This window comes from Schistocerca nitens, chromosome 4 (genome assembly GCF_023898315.1).
Source record: "Schistocerca nitens isolate TAMUIC-IGC-003100 chromosome 4, iqSchNite1.1, whole genome shotgun sequence".
In the NCBI taxonomy this organism is placed as follows: domain Eukaryota; kingdom Metazoa; phylum Arthropoda; class Insecta; order Orthoptera; family Acrididae; genus Schistocerca; species Schistocerca nitens.
In genome coordinates, this window is record NC_064617.1 from 699,052,443 (window position 1) to 699,068,640 (window position 16,198).

The following is a 16,198-nucleotide window of genomic DNA, read 5'->3' on the forward strand; positions in this document are numbered from 1 at the left end:
CTATTCAAAATATCGTGTACTCAGTACCCCACGAAGGATCTAGAAGTTTATAACGGAAATTCCCAAACACCCTGTAGATGGCTGGCATGGCACTAAAAACAAATGGAATGATAGCACTAAACAATAATAAGAAAACCAAACCGAAACACACTTCAGAGCTTGCGTCTTCCCTCTCAGTAGCACCACAGTCTGATTCAGATTGTGGAAACAAGCTACTTTGAAACAGAAGAGGTAGACAGATCTACATTAGTGTAGTACCCCAATGAATCCCTCCGTCAAATGTGCACACAGCTGGAAATATACGAGTTGCGGCGTGTGGAAATCACTGAGTAGGCTTAGAATTGATGTTCGTAAATGCTACGAAAAACTTCAGAAGTGGTATTCCCCTAGACATAGATAGGCACTTGTACTCTTCTCCTTGGTGATCTATTAAGCGACTGTGGGCAGATACGCCTGTGCATCCCACTGGAATGTACTAAACTACGGAATTCTTTCAACCTGTTATACCTTTTTTTCTGCTGTTTAATCTGATAACAGATGTATTATGTATTTTTGAATAAATTGTGCTTCTGAAATAGTTATCACGTAATAAAACTAAAACACACATCACGTTTTATTCCCAACTCTACCATTTTACGCTGAGGTGACAAAGGTCATGGGATAACGATATGCACATATGCGGATGGCCATAATATCGCGTACACAAAGGTATAAAAGGGCAGTACACTGGCGGATCTGTCATTCACCTGATTCATGTGATAGAGTTTCCAACGTGATTATAGCTACAGGACGAGAATTAACAGACTCTGAATGCGGAATTGTTGTTGGAGCTAGACGCATGGGACACTCCATATCGGATCTCGTTAAGGAATTCAGTATTCCGAGATACACAGCGTCGAGAGTGTGCCGAGAATACCAGATTTCAGGCATTATCTCTCAATACCAACAACACAGTGGTCGAAATCTGGGAGCAAGGGCTTTTGCGTAGAGGTGTCAGTGGTAACAGACAAGCAACAATACGTAAAATAACCGCAGAAATCGATGTGGAACGTCGAACGAACGTTTCCCTTAGGACAGTATGCGAAGTCTGGCGTTAATGGGCTATGGCAGCAGACGACTGACGTGAAAGACTAACAGCACGACATCGCCTGCAGCGCGCCTCGTGGGTTCGTGACTAGGCAACTGGACAACTGTGGCCTGTTCAGTTAGGTCCCGATTTCAGTTGGTAAAAGCTGGTGGTGGTAAATACGTAGAACTAAGAATTTTGGAGTTGAATTCCGTGCTACTAAATAATGCAACACAACCCTGATAAAAGCAGTTACCTTCTAGAGACTCGTTGGCCTCAAAACCCGTTGATGCAATTTTTTTACAACCAAGTTGCAAAATTGTAGTTTGCAAGCCAGAATCCAGCCAGATACCGGTCAGACGGATATGCTCCTCTAAGTGGGTTTAAAAACCACTGTCGGATACCGATTGCCTTTGGTTGTTGTCTCAATCAGGCTAATCCCAATTGTGATCGTCTTATTATCATTCACTCAGCTGCGATCTGGGTCTTTTAGTGCACAAGGCCAGGATTACTGGTTGCCACGGAGCTCAGTCTTTACTTACACTTGATACCCGAAATAAAAATAAGCGTGATAATAAACAATTGGCTATAATGATCATTGGCAGAAAACAAAAACAGAATTGCAACAGCAGGAGCGACCACACCAGCTGACATACTGTGTTCAATGACTGTCGTGTTGTTGCATGCACTAAGCTTTACTCAATTAACTATTTGCGTCTATACCTAAGTAATTGTCAAACATAAGATAAACATTTATTCACAGTCAAAATAACTTCACCCCCATGTCACTGTCTTATTCAGATTTAGCCAAAAACAAAGCTTAATTGGTAATCTTGCGGGAGCGCAACTGCCGGCCATCCGCACTGCTCCGTGGTCTAACTGCTAGTCCTCAACAATGGCGAGCTGTACGCTCCTTCTCCCCCACTAAACCGCTTGTGACGTCAGCCACCATCTCTGCCCTTAAAGACAGACACCTATTTACCTTATTTTTTCCCTCGTGCTTTATGCGAAAATGCACTTTTGATTTACACTCTTCCGCAAGTTTTTCAAACGAACTGCTTCTTTTACTCTTCTGGAGCCTCTGGTCGGACCAATCCACCTTCTCCATCCCCAAGGGGTGCCCGCCTGTGGATGCTGCGTCGTATATCCAAGCTACCCCTGGCTTTTCTGTGTCCTTCCGCCTTCACGTTCTTGCAAGTCACCGTGCTGGCCCACAGCGCCCGACTCGGCTCTTATCGTAACCCTTCGGCACGCTACCTCCGCTCTGGCCGTCCGTCTGTCTGCGAGCCCGCTGCTTTCTAATCGGCTCTAGCTACTCCATATTCTTAGGGATCACATCAAGTTCTTGAAACTATTGCTTATCAGAAGCGTGGTCATTCGTGCACAGCACATTGCCACGTTTCACGTACTATTCGTGGAGAATTTTAACATAAAGGAGACTTTTAACTACCATAGGCAAAAGGGTATGATGGATGCCCAGCTTCGTACCTATATTTTACGAGCTACTTTATAAATCAAGAATGAGAAACTCCCTTTTCATATTATCTTATTACAAATACCATTTTATTTTTAACGAACTCATTAACTCGATAATTTGTATACAGCATTGTCACAAATAATAACCATGACCATTACGGTAGTTCATTATCTCTGCCCCTCGTATATGTTGACTTTAGTAAAAGAATACATTTTCCGAAATGACAAACATCTCTGTCATTGTCGTCAACTATCCTTATTCCAACCACAACACTTACTGCAAATACTGCTATTATTTACAACTATAAAAGTGTGGACGTTTCGCACGGGTCTCGTGTTGTTCAATAAAGTTTCACACATTTTAAAGATAACACCTGTAATGGGACCATTTGAGCTACCTGCGTGAATAACGAGTCTTAATTGTCTCTATTCCCCGTAATTGTCTTTTTTAGAGTTTCAGACATACTGGTCTAAGAACGTTAAAGAGGAGAAACAAAAACAAAAATGTATATGTTTCACACGTATTAGCGCGGTAATTAGGCAATTATGATATATTCATCTTCACTGGTGAATCCCGACAGGAGTACATTACATTTCTTCTCTTTGGATCACTACAAAACGCCTGTCTTAATATCATCCACGAAGGTCATTTAGAACGAAGAATCTGTGGAGCTATTAAAGCTGCATGGGAGCGTGTGAGAGACGCGTGGTAGTGTTGCATAGAACCCTATGTTAAGATTAATTACATCTTTTGGAGCATATTTTGTGATAGAACCGATGATCTTTTGTATCCCACCCGGAAGGCGGCTCTTGGGTCTGCTCCTGTAAACTGAAAGGTAGGCCAAATGTAGGAAGCGGGTAGGAGCAGGTGAGGTAAAAATCTCGGTACTGCTTTTAAAGTGGTTTTACTCTACGTAAGACAAATACAGGGTTACATAACTTTGGCTATGATGAGCACGTAGGTGCGAAGCCGGATGTATCAAAGCTAACACAGGCAAAATCTGTAATGGCTCGCCCACTGTGAAATTAATGTTGGTTGGTGGTCAGCTCGCGAACAAATGGGCAGAATCTGGAACTCGTAGAGCTGCACAGCGCCGGCTAGAGGGCGCTGTCTTCGGTGTCGTAGTGCCAACCTAAGAACTTGTACCTACACTGTGGCATCGTACCTATCGATACCGCATTATCGATGGTAGCAGTGACGTAATTAAACATTTGAGAAATGAGAATGTATCATACTACGATTCCCACCATTTGTTTAGATATGAACCTAAAAGCATTTTGAATTCGATACTTGTCTCTTGCCTTAAAATAACTACACGTAGTTGCCGTAGATACCTTTATTGTACTGCTCATACTGGAGTGTACTAAAAGAAACCTTGTAAAGAGTAGAGACACGACACGTAATCTACTTTTCGTTAACGCAATTCTGTACTTCCTCTACTACAAACGAAACGCGTGTCTGTGCAACTACTTTCTGATTCTTTTCAGCTAGTTTACCTGTTGCAACAACTTCGCTTGTCCGGTAATCTCTGCGTTCATGAACGTAAGTTGAAACTTCAGTTTCCCACTAGTATTCTCGCATTACGAAAAGTGTACCAAGCGCAATTTAATAACGTAAATTCTATCACCACACCGTTCCGAAACACTACTAAAATTATTTGTACTTAGTTCTTAACATCCTGAATATTAATAGCGTAATGTGGCCATTTTTCTTTCAGCATCACGACATGAAGATCGCCCTGCTGCTTTTGCCGCTGTTGTTCCACGCGTGCACATGTGCGAGGATCCTGGGCATCAATCCCACACCGTCCATCAGCCACCAGCTGCCCTTCCTCATCATCATGCGAGCTCTCGCTGAACATGGTCACCAAGTCACCATCATCACCACTGACCCTATGAAGGTAAGGAAGATTTCCTTCCACGTGACCGCTACGGTCGCAGGTTCGAATCCTGCCTCGGGCATGGATGTGTGTGATGTCCTTAGGTTAGTTAGGTTTAAGTAGTTCTAAGTTCTAGGGGACTGATGACCACAGATGTTAAGTCCCATAGTGCTCAGAGCCATTTGAACCAATTTGAAGATTTCCTTAGAAATATAAAACGTTTAATGGCATTACGAAAGATGTAATTTTGTGTACTTCATTCAAGGAAAATTGGTTTCTGACGTATTAAGGGAACACTTATCAAAGCAAATTATTCTACGGGGAAAAGCTCTTCTAGATTCCATTTATCTAGAAAACTTACTGTAAGTGTTGATACAGGGCGAGGAAAGAGTTCTTCACTACGTGGATGAAATAAAAGCTCTCCAGAGGAACACACTTCTTCATTAGTTACAAAGCATAGCGAAAAATTTCGACTGTAGGGTAGTTGGTGAACTGTAACCCCGTCAAATACCTGTGTATCCTTCGTCGAGTCCAAAATATACCGTCAGCTGCTGGTACTTCGAAATAAAATGCTGTGCAGTACGTTTGTGTTACGTTCAGCTTTTGTCTCCTTTTGCGTAGTCTGTTACCATAGGTAGAGAAACCGTACTGTGTGTTCTACAAATGAAACTATTCCGTTAAATTTCGCTTTCCAACCTTACCAGATGAGATAATTAATAAACTATGGAAATGAAGCAACAGAATTAAAATATTAATTTACAAACGCTTCCATACCATTGACGTGAATACCGGAAACCTTAACAACTCATCGTCTCCATGTGGCGAAGGCCCGCTGCCAAAAGAAGGATCTCTAATACAAGGCTCTGCAGTGCCACTCGCTCTTGTTGTAGGCTATTCGAAACAAGAAAAGAAGGAATACTACAGTTTAACGTCCCGTCGATGACAAGATCATTAGAGACAGAGCACGAGTTTAGGTTAAGGGGAGGATGGAGTGGAACACGTGCCGTATTTCTGTGAAGAAGGCGTCGTATTAGCATTGTTCTTAAGCAATTTATGGAATCTAGGGTAAACCAAAATAGGGACTGCCGGACGAGGATTTGATCCATCATCCTCCCAAGCGGCAGTTCAGTCCAGTACCACTGCGTCAGCCACTTCACTCGGCAGAAGCTCCTCGAAGCCTAGAGATTGTGCCGACACATGTCAGATCAGTATCACCAATCTATGGGGTTTAAAACAGAACTTAAACTCAGTCTGACAGTGTGGGGCATACCAGAGGGTTGGTGGTGAACTGAAAGCGTATTTCATGCCTTGCGTTTCGATGGAACTATCGGAGAGTAACAGATTGTATGCTGGCAATAGGCGTCTACCTCTCTCTTTCTTTCGTTCCATGTTCGTCGATAACAACTTCAGCATGTCAGTATACGGCAGAAGTAATTCTCATAGTAATCAAGGCCATACGGAAAGACCAGCTAGTAGGAAGTGAATGTTCAGTTACTTTAATTAAGACTGTACTTAACATGGCAATCTTGAGTTCCCATGTTGCCTTAACACTTTTTGACGACTTTGGAGTTGAGTTTGACTTGATACTGACTGAATTTAAAACTAATATTTACCAATGAAAAACTGGTATATTTAGACCTTTCCTTTTTCAGGAAATAATTGTGCAGCCTATTAATTAAAGTAACTTTGCCTACAGAGAAATATAAATTGCTATTATAAATTAAACAATCATATGTATACAACGTCTTGTGTTTTATACTAACATGTAAAGAACTATGAATTTCTCACCCAAGTACGAGAAGAAACAACTTGATCATAAATTCGTAAGGGATCTACGTCAATGTTAATTTTAATAAAATCCTTTCAGAGGAGTTAAACTGCTCTTTAGTCGGTCATTTAAGAGACTTTGGACAGTTCGATTATATAGCTGTTTTAGTGTTTGATAATGATGCTGCCTAATATCCCAAACGATCTCATTGAAAAAAAGTCGTTGTTCCCCTAATTGCTTGTTTCAGTGGTATTCCTTTTAACTTCACATACTTCGCTCCTTACAGATAACTGTTTAGTTTCTGACGGGAGCCATCGGCGTTATTAATGTTTGCAGCCTCCTCACTGTATTCCAGTTTTCTCCAACTAACAGGATGAGGAGACTCAGTGGTTGACAAGCTGTACTCACATTTAAATCTCTATTCGGCAATCCAAATTTATAGTTTTGTTGAACTTTTTAAAGTACTTCAGACTAACTGTTGACCCCCTTGTTTATCGTCGTCCTACCAGACATTATCTTCCGTTTCTTCCCGTGTACGGAAGGTGTCGACGTTGAGTGACTTTGAGAGGATGCAAGATGGTTTAGACAGAATTTCTAGTTAGTGTCATGAATGGCAGCTTGCTCTAAATGTATAAAAATGTAACTTAATGGAGACTAGCAAGGAAAACTATTGTGCAACGTTCGAATACAACTTTAGTAGCGTGTTTCTTGATACCAACAGGTCCATTAAACATTTAGGCGTAACATTACAAAGTGATATGAAATGGAACATGCACTTTAGGACGGTGTTACAGAAAGTGAATGGTCAACTTTGATTTATTGGAAGAATACTAGGAAAGTAGGGCGGACTAACGAAAGACATCGAATCAATTCAGATGCGAAAGCTAGATTTGTTACCCATAGGTTCGATCAACTCGCGAGAATTATGATGATGCTTTGTCAACTTAAATGGGAACTCCTGGAGAGAGGACTACTTTACTTCCTGTGCGAAAGTTGAGAAAATTTAGAGAATCGACGTTTGAAACTGACTGCAGAATGATTGTACTGACGCCAACGTACATTTCGCTTAAGGACCACGAAGATAAATGAAGTTAGGGTTCGTCGGAGGCATAGAGAGAGTCGTTTTTCTCGCGCTCCATTTGCAAGTGGAACAAGAAAGAAGGAAATGACCAGCAGTGCTGCAAAGTAGCCTTCGCCGTGCATCATACGCTGGTCTTTGGAATACGTATGAGAGCTGGTTTCTCCGGATGGGGCAGGCCGCCTATTATAAAAGATGTGAACTTATTACTCGGCTGAAGGCGACAAACAGTTTCAAATAACAAACGGCTGAAGGTCTGAATTAGAAGTCAGGAAAACAATTCCAAATACCACTTTTGAAGTAAATCCCGTGCTTTAAAAACTAACTGTAACACGGCTGAAGGACTTATCACCAAAGAAGTGAAATTGTTGCTCGGCTGAACGCCACACCAACAATAATTACAAAAATTACATATATCCTTAAAACAAACATCACCATCTAAGGAATCAGGACAAGCAGTTCTCAGCAAGTGTTCCAAGGGTCGGCCTGGGAAGGTAACTCAAACATAAGGTAGGGTGAGACAGGTAGCCAAGAGTTGAACTCACGTAACAGGATGGCAACTCAAACTAGGGGCAGCTTATGCGCCGACCGACCAACTAACCAATCTGCCTAACGTCCGATCACCGGTACATCGAAGGAATATTTTTAGGCAAGGGTGAAGGGACAGACAACACTACGTCTTCAGTAAACACCCATGGCCGAAGGAAACACTAGAACCAAGGTAGACGTAGTACAATACAAGAGGCTGTCGAACTACTGCCGGAAAAGTACGCTAACCTACAGGGCAGGTAACAGGGGTGTAGGCCACAAGGCAGAAAATACCGCTGGATTTACCTCAATAATAAGAATAATACTAAATTCAATGATTAATAACAAATAGAGAAAGACGGCTGCAATATTTCACTGCCTCGAAACACTTCACTCGTTGCCTCCAGGCTCGGTGGCCCTGGGAGCAACGACCCGCCGACCAAAGCCGAGATCTCTGAATAGTCGCGGTTGCATTAGTAGTTAACTCTTCACTCAGCTTAAACGTCCAGGGTTCGGTGTGCAACGAAGTCGTCGCTCTCGCAGCTACCCCTCCTCGATCTGGCAGTGGCAGCACGCCGCCAGCGGCCCTGGTTTGCCCTTGCGCTGCACGGACCTGCTCGCTGCTGCACCCCCAACCGACCTAATGTCCGCTCGTAACCCCCACCAAATCCAGTACGCAGACAGCATTAAAATAACTGCTCATTCAAAACCACAAGATACACATGGATCTGGGAAAACAATTCCATTAGCAGCTCACAATACTAAAACCAGTCACTGTGAAACAACACAGACGAATTGTAAGTCGGCACAAACACAGGGAAGCCGGAAGCGATCGGAAGACCAAATGCACGTGTTCCGCTGCGACGACCGACCGAACGACCATACAACGGTCGTCCCCACTCAAGTCAGGCACGGGAAAGATCCCAGTATAAATCGTGGATTGACAACTTATGCCATGAGGCCACTTCGACGGGCGGACACACACACCCCAGTGAAAGTTGCACTACTCGAATATCACGGTCCATTCAACTAAAACTCCCTCCTTGACGTGGTCGTGCACTCTCGCGACCACATCCTTCCGTCGGACAGAGCATGTGTGTCGCCGGCGGTCGGACGAGTACTGGCTGTCCGGACCTCACTGCAGCTCCGTCCCAACTCTCTCCCTCGACACACGACGGCTCGGAAATACTAGAGGCCGCTCCAAAGATGGTACCACAGTATGCGCTATCGATAAGCGCTGCTGCTGCCACTCACAGGCAGGCAAACCAGCAACTTAGTGACGCCAGTGAATCGAATAAGAAACGAGATGCCATAACCGCAATGACAAGATGCCAAGCAATAAACGTCATGAACACGAGCCGCGCACGGCTCAACGTGCTTAGATGTAGGCTAGTAAACTTTAAAGAGTTTTTTTGTGTGTGTTCCCAATACGCGATACAAGAATGAGTTGTAAATTTGAGTTCCTTTTTTTTTTTTTGGTACAGTCACATGAAACTCTCACATAATGTCTTGTCTGAAAGCTTTCAAACCACAGAAATAGGAAATACGATCCACAGATCTTCTTATAAAGTACCTTCTTATGAAATATTTCTTTCTTTACCTAACGTCCGCCCCCGGTAGCTGAGTGATGCCGGCAGGGTAGCTCAGTGTGTTCGGTCAGAGGGTTAGCTGCCCTGAGTTAATCGATCAACAGCGAACTTAAACGGATGTCTTACGATGTCCTCCCCTAGCAGATGCAACGAACAAAAGCGAACAAAATGAGACTAAAAAAAAGTGGTTAGCACGACAGAATGTCAGTCCTAAGGGCCCGGGTTCGATTCCCGGCTCGGTCGGAGATTTTCTCCACTCAGGGACTGGGTGTTGTGTTGTCCTAATCATCATCGTTTCATCCCCATCGACGCGCAGGTCGCCGAAGTGGCGTCAAATCGAAAGACTTGCACCCGGCGAACGGTCTACCCGACGGGTGGCCCTAGTCACACACATTACCTAACAAGATTATCCAAGGAAATAAGCGCGAGAAAAACTTTAGTGTTTTCTGAACTTGTTTTGCAGGGGTATTCTATGATTTGTATTGATTTATATTTTACTTCCCTTGCAGGATCCACCGCCAAACACTACCCAAGTCGATGTATCCTTCATGTACGAAAAGTGGAAAAGAGATGTCCATTTCTTCCAGTTGTCTCAACTTCCGAAGTTCGATGCCGCCAACTTCATGGGAGGGGTTGCTGTATCTGACTGTGAAGCTCAGTTCCAATTTCCGGCTGTGAAGGAACTAGTCCAGTAAGTGTAATCTTTGTATAAATCATGATACATTCCAGAAAGAAAAGGCCAAGAAAGAACGATCGAGCACAGAACTTTTTGTTTCCCTTCTGGCAATTTATTAGTTAAACGGGAAAACCATTACTATTGGCATTTTATAGAGACAATAAACTTTATTTACTATCATCATCGTTTCTCACCCATTATTAGAAGACAACGAATGTGATAGAGGTCCTTGAGTGATTGTATAGAATAGAATTAATTTCTTCGATTTCAATTTTTTGATAAAGCTGCATGATGAGTTTTCCAGAATAAATTACTGTCTTTTGTGTGTATAAAACCTTACACATTCGTTAATATATAAAACATGAATTCGGTCATTTGACAACTGCTTTATAGCTATGTACTTCATTTTCGCACCTGAGTACTAGTATTGTGCGCAATTTCGTTGTTTCACTCCTTCTGGCTTATCTTTTCATTTTTATTTTATTTTTACAGTGAGACTTAAACCTTTTCACTTCATCTTAAGACAGTCGTATCTACTTCCATTACTGAATAAATATTTATTTCAATTCGTGTACTCGTTCATATACCTCTGTAAACTTTTATTTTCTTCTCGCATTTCACAAGGTATTTTCCAATTTTATGTATTAAGAGCTTGTAGCGACCTATTCTGCATGACTTGTCATTTTGTGATTATTCCACAGATTTTGCACACATTCAGCTATTCGGTCATTGCACTCACGCTTAAGATCAATAAAATGATGGGGACAGACGATATTTAAAATATTAATATCAATGAGTGCCACCTATTACGAAAATAAGACATTGCAGACGTCAACCTTTTGAATTTCTGCTATCTTACGCTTCTTCATGGCCTACATTGAAAAAGTGATAGGATTTGTGGAACCCACTACTTGACTGGAACTTCAACGCATAGCTTAAGTTTAGCCCATCTCTTTTGTATTCTGCATTCAGAGTAACTGTAGTTATAGTACATATTGCTACTCTCAGCGCTAAAGCTACTGAGGATGACTGTCTATACTGACAACGGCATTACTGGTAGAGACATGGTTGCATGTGCAGAGTTCAGATATTTCAGTAAAATTCGACCATGTAATGCGCTTTGGCTGTTACACCTTATTAAGTGATAACTGTCTCCACCACAAAACGGAGACGGTAGCTAGTTCCCTGTTGGAAAAACACAGAGACTAAAGATTTCCATAATTATGCGTAGGCAACAGGGAGAAATGGGACAAAAATCATTGTTGATACGATGCCGAACACTTGAAGTATTCCACCAAAATTGTTTTGGAAATAAATCATGTGTTTTTGTCGGTAAAAATTTTAGGCTGAAGCACTTAGTCATAGCATCGTCGTCATTTGCTGCAGGTCAGGTCAGAAATTCGACGTGGTGATCATGGAGCTGTTCCTGCACTTCTGCTACCTCGGCATGGTGCAGAAGCTGGGCGCTCCCCCCGTGGTTGGCTTCTGGTCGGCGGAGCTGTACCCGCACCTGCACCGCATCGTGGGCAACCCCGTGAACCCGGCCTACTTCCCCGAGTTCCAGTCCACCTACACGGACCACATGACTTTCTGGGAGAGAGCTCACAACGCTTACGATACCCTGCAGTCCTTCCGGATGCCCGGAGACTTTGGGCCAAGGCAGGATGAGACAATGAGAAAACATTTCGGCAGCGAACTCCACAGCATTCATGAGCTGCAGTACAACATCAGCCTGCTGCTCGCCAACAACCACTACTGCACCGGCTATCCAAAGCCGCTGCAGCCCAACGTAATACAAATGACAGGACTTCATATCACAGGAAAGAGTAACCCACTGCCACAGGTATGCCCATTTTTACTGATGTGATTACATTGAACTATTTATGGCCTCGAAAGACTACTATACTACCACCATCTTTCCTATCTTGTTTAGGATGTAATGAACACTACATAACTTCATTACATTTCCCTTCTTCACTTTCCTATTCCCAGTACGTTAAACGTCAACAGATTATCCGAAGCTGTCATTAATTATGCATTGGAATCATATGTTTACTTGTTAATTGTATAGTCTTCAGAAAATAACAGTTTAAAAAGTACGGTCTTGCTGCAAAGCTACAAACGGAAATTTTTCTAGCGGTGCATAAGAGTTCCGTGAGAAGCTGCGATGGATGACCTATCAACGGCCAATCGAGAGGTCCACTGAGCGACGTGCAATGCTATCTGGCAGCCTATAAATATTATTAATAAATAGCTCGTGATCCACATAAAGGATGTCTCTCCAGAGAGGCATGAGGACCGTTTTTTCTGGTGTTTCAATAGATATTTTCTTTAAAATTGGCCGTTGATAGGTCATCCATCGCAGCTTCTCACGGAACTCTTATGCACCGCTAGAAAAATTTCCGTTTGTAGCTTCGCAGCAGGACCGTACTTTTTAAACTGTTATTTTCTGAAGACTATACAATTAACAAGTAAACATATGATTCACATGCATAATTAATGACAGCTTCGGATAATAATTACGCCAATAAAATGCATTGTTTAGTTCACTTCGCTGCAACGTGTTCTCTGTGATGGTTCCAGTTTGAGTTGTTTGAAACAGTCATATCTAAGTATTTAGTCGAATGGACAGCCTTTAAATCTATGGAATTTATTGGTGAATCGAAAATTAACGGATCCCTTTTAGTGATCATGTGCAAGACCCCATACTTTTTATGTTTATATGCAACTACCACTTTTCGCTCCATGTAGATATCGTGTCTAAGTCATTTTGGAATTGGTTCTGATCATCTGACGACTTACTAGACCGTAAATGACAGATTGTCTCCTAAATCGATTGTATAGATTAGGAACAGCAGAGGGCCTGAAATACTTCTATGGGGAGCGGTAGATCAGTTCTCTTTCACTCGATGACTTTCCGTCAGTTACTACAAACTGTGACCTTTCTGGCAGAAAGTCACGAATTCATTCGCACAATTCAGACTCCACTCCATGGATGAGCAGTATGATTGGAAGTCTCTTGTGAGGAACAATGTCAATGTGTAAATGTGGTTTTAGCAGTAGAGGCACATCTTCAAGTACAACCAAACATACCTATTGGTAAACAAAGGCACTACCAGGATGCAAGTCATCCCCGAATTTAGTGTCAGGTTCGTATAGCGCATTAATTATGGAGATAGATTACCTGGTGCTGAGTGGAGTATTTCAGTCGTCTTCTTTTACTACGCTGTTTATACTTCTGAAATGTGGAATTTCTGGAAAAAAGTGAGTGAAGTGTCTCAATTTCTTTCTTTAAGCTGATGTTGTATTCTAATAAATCTTAGATCATAATGTTAAAAGATGTTCATAACTGTGACTTTGACTTAATTTTACTACACTACTACTCGGAAAGTGCCGTCCAGAGTCTTCTGACATTTCACTGTGTAGTAAAATGATATTAGAAAACAAATAAAAGTATTCTATGAGGCACATGACGGTCGGAGGTAAACAGTCTTCCCTGCTGAAATCATTTGTCTAACAGGACATACAGCGCTTTCTTGACGGAGCGAAGCAGGGCGCCATCTACTTCAGCCTTGGCTCAAACGTGAAGAGCAGCAGCCTCCCCGGCGACACACTGCGAGCCCTGCTGGAAGCTTTCTCACAGCTGCCGCAGAGGGTGCTCTGGAAGTTTGAGGACGACTCCCTGCCGGGAAAGCCCGCCAACGTCATGGTCGCCAAGTGGCTCCCTCAGCAGGATGTGTTGGGTAAGTCCTCCAGTAAGCCGATGATTTCTTTGTCTCCAAAAAGAAGTAATGGCTACTTGGGAACCGTATGGTTGATTCGCCATAACTTGAGTTCCAGGTCAGGATTTCAGCCTGGATACCTGCTTATTGTTGACAATTCTTCTCCATCGCTGTAATGATTTCGAAGTGCTGTTACTGTACTTAGTAGGAGTAACAGCGCTAGTTTTATTCACCTATGGATCAGGACATTGGACCTGTAATGGTATTGCAGTTTAAGAACTAAAACATAATTCACACATACAAGCATTTACTTGCCTCCAGGTCTTGCTTGTCAAGGATATGATACGTAATAGGAACCATCAAGACGCTTGCACGAAGTAATTTAGAGAAATCACGGAAAACCGAATCCATGACGGCCTATTCAGGTTTAGAATCTCCACCCTCCTGAATAACTGACCAACTGATTAAAAACAGCACATCCTATTCCAATTTATCCTCAGTGTACAATGCTGTTATGTTAACATAGTCTTGCGAATATCATTCCGTAAAAAGCTACCGCTAAACTGTTTTCTCATTTCTCACCACCAATCACTGCACACACCGGGCACGCAATACACATACTGTCGGCTGACACCAGAACCGGGACCATGATGTATGGTTTCCATTTTCTGTAACGCAACTTCCCATACGTTTGCCTCAAAAATTGAGTCAGCGTGCCCTCCTACCCCCAACTCACCAACCCCTCCCGTGATGTATCAAATATTGAGACCAGAGAAAGAATAAAATTTTAATAGTATCCATTGCAAATCTTTGTTGTAAGACATTTCAGAAAAAAGGAACTACGTAGTCGTGCGAAAGTGTGTTTCGAAAGGATAGAAATGTTTTATTATTATTAACTAGTGTCACATTATTTTATCAAATTTCTTTGTTATCTAAGCAATTTTTCACTGTAGAAAACGTATTGTTTAAATGTTCTGTTTAAAAGTCTTTTAAAATAACTTTGATTCAGTAGTCTCTCTTTATATACTTAGCAAAAAATGTTCAGTTTTTTCGTTGGTGAAAATGATGTTCTGGGTTATTGTTTATTCTTTTTTGGTTAATTTATGTTCAGTCTAGATGTTTTTCCAAGGTCATAAGAGAGCAGCTGCGCAGCAATAATCAAGGATATTTATGAAATGTGTAACTGATTGGTAAATGCATTCACATGGTGCAGCTAAAAGTCCAAAGTTTTCAACGGATCTATGCAGTGATAATGGCTACGGTTCTTTGTTAACGTTATGACCCATTATCAATATTATGTAGACCAGGTTTGTATCTTGAGTGTTCATTCGCCAGAAAAGAGTTTCATAGGTAAGAACTGAACGAATATACGAACAGTATGGAACAAGAGTTTAAGAATATAACTTTGTGGTTATAATACTGTAGTCCTCTAATAGAAAAATCAGGAAACCGCTAGTCTTTGTTTTTGCACATTTCTTACTATCGTGACCACAAATAAGGATGATTATACATCTCTCCGTCCATCTTTGGAAATACAATATTTACTACAGCGTGGCGAGATGATTTATTTAAACAGAACAGTCTCTTACCTCCATACTCAGAGGCTGTCTAGCACAGCACTGCAATCACAAGGTGTAGTTTCCCAGCCAATGTTTCCTGAATACTCTCAACAATAGGGGTGTCATGCAACAGATTTACCTGATAACAGTCCATTATGAACTGTCTTCCCGCTCTTTCTTTAAACATAGTGCACCAGAAAATTTTTTAAGTGTTAGCAGATGTGTTGTTCACTTTGTCAGTATCAACTTAATCACTAATCAGTATTAATGACGGTCCTTATTTAATCCAATACACTAACAGATACTCTCCACAGTAATATAGCAATTAATATAGAAATTAAAAATTGCATCACCTATTAGCTTATTATTATTATTACATATTATTATAAAATTATTAAAATTATTACATATTATTAAAACTGTTATTATTATTATTATTATAATTATTATTATTACATAATTAAAATATATTACATAAATTATTCATTTAAAAATACGAAAGTAACATATTCTGATGGCGCAGGAGTAACATGATGAAGCTATTACTGTGCTCTGAGCGTTCCGGAGGGAAAGAGAAGTGACAGACGCTCAAGAGAGATGTTCCGCATTACGAAGTAGTTTGCTGCTGAAATTCCGAGAGCGGACATTCAGAGAAGAGAAGGGCAACATAGTCTTTCCTCCCGCACATGTCTCGCGAAATGACCACGACGAGAAAGTCATAGAAATTAGATCTCCTACAGAAGTTTATTGACAGTTGTTGTTTCCGTGTATCATCCACGAATGGAACAAGGATAGGGGGATGTCAAAGCGGCACGAATGGCATCCTCTGCCGTAAACCATAACGTGGCTTGTGGAG

The 16,198-nt window shown here is 41.7% G+C and overlaps 1 protein-coding gene across 3 annotated transcripts in view; it reads left to right on the plus strand.

Moving 5' to 3' along the window:
• Positions 1 to 16,198, plus strand: part of LOC126252762 (UDP-glucosyltransferase 2-like) — an 82,887-nt gene that overhangs the window by 45,250 nt on the left and 21,439 nt on the right. For all 3 annotated transcript variants that reach the window (XM_049953685.1, XM_049953684.1, XM_049953683.1), the window contains exons 2-5: positions 4,261 to 4,443; positions 9,895 to 10,076; positions 11,448 to 11,904; positions 13,582 to 13,804. In XM_049953685.1, coding sequence (XP_049809642.1) covers positions 4,270 to 4,443; positions 9,895 to 10,076; positions 11,448 to 11,904; positions 13,582 to 13,804 — 1,036 coding nt within the window. In that variant the 5' untranslated portion in view covers positions 4,261 to 4,269. The remainder of the gene's footprint in view (positions 1 to 4,260; positions 4,444 to 9,894; positions 10,077 to 11,447; positions 11,905 to 13,581; positions 13,805 to 16,198) is intronic.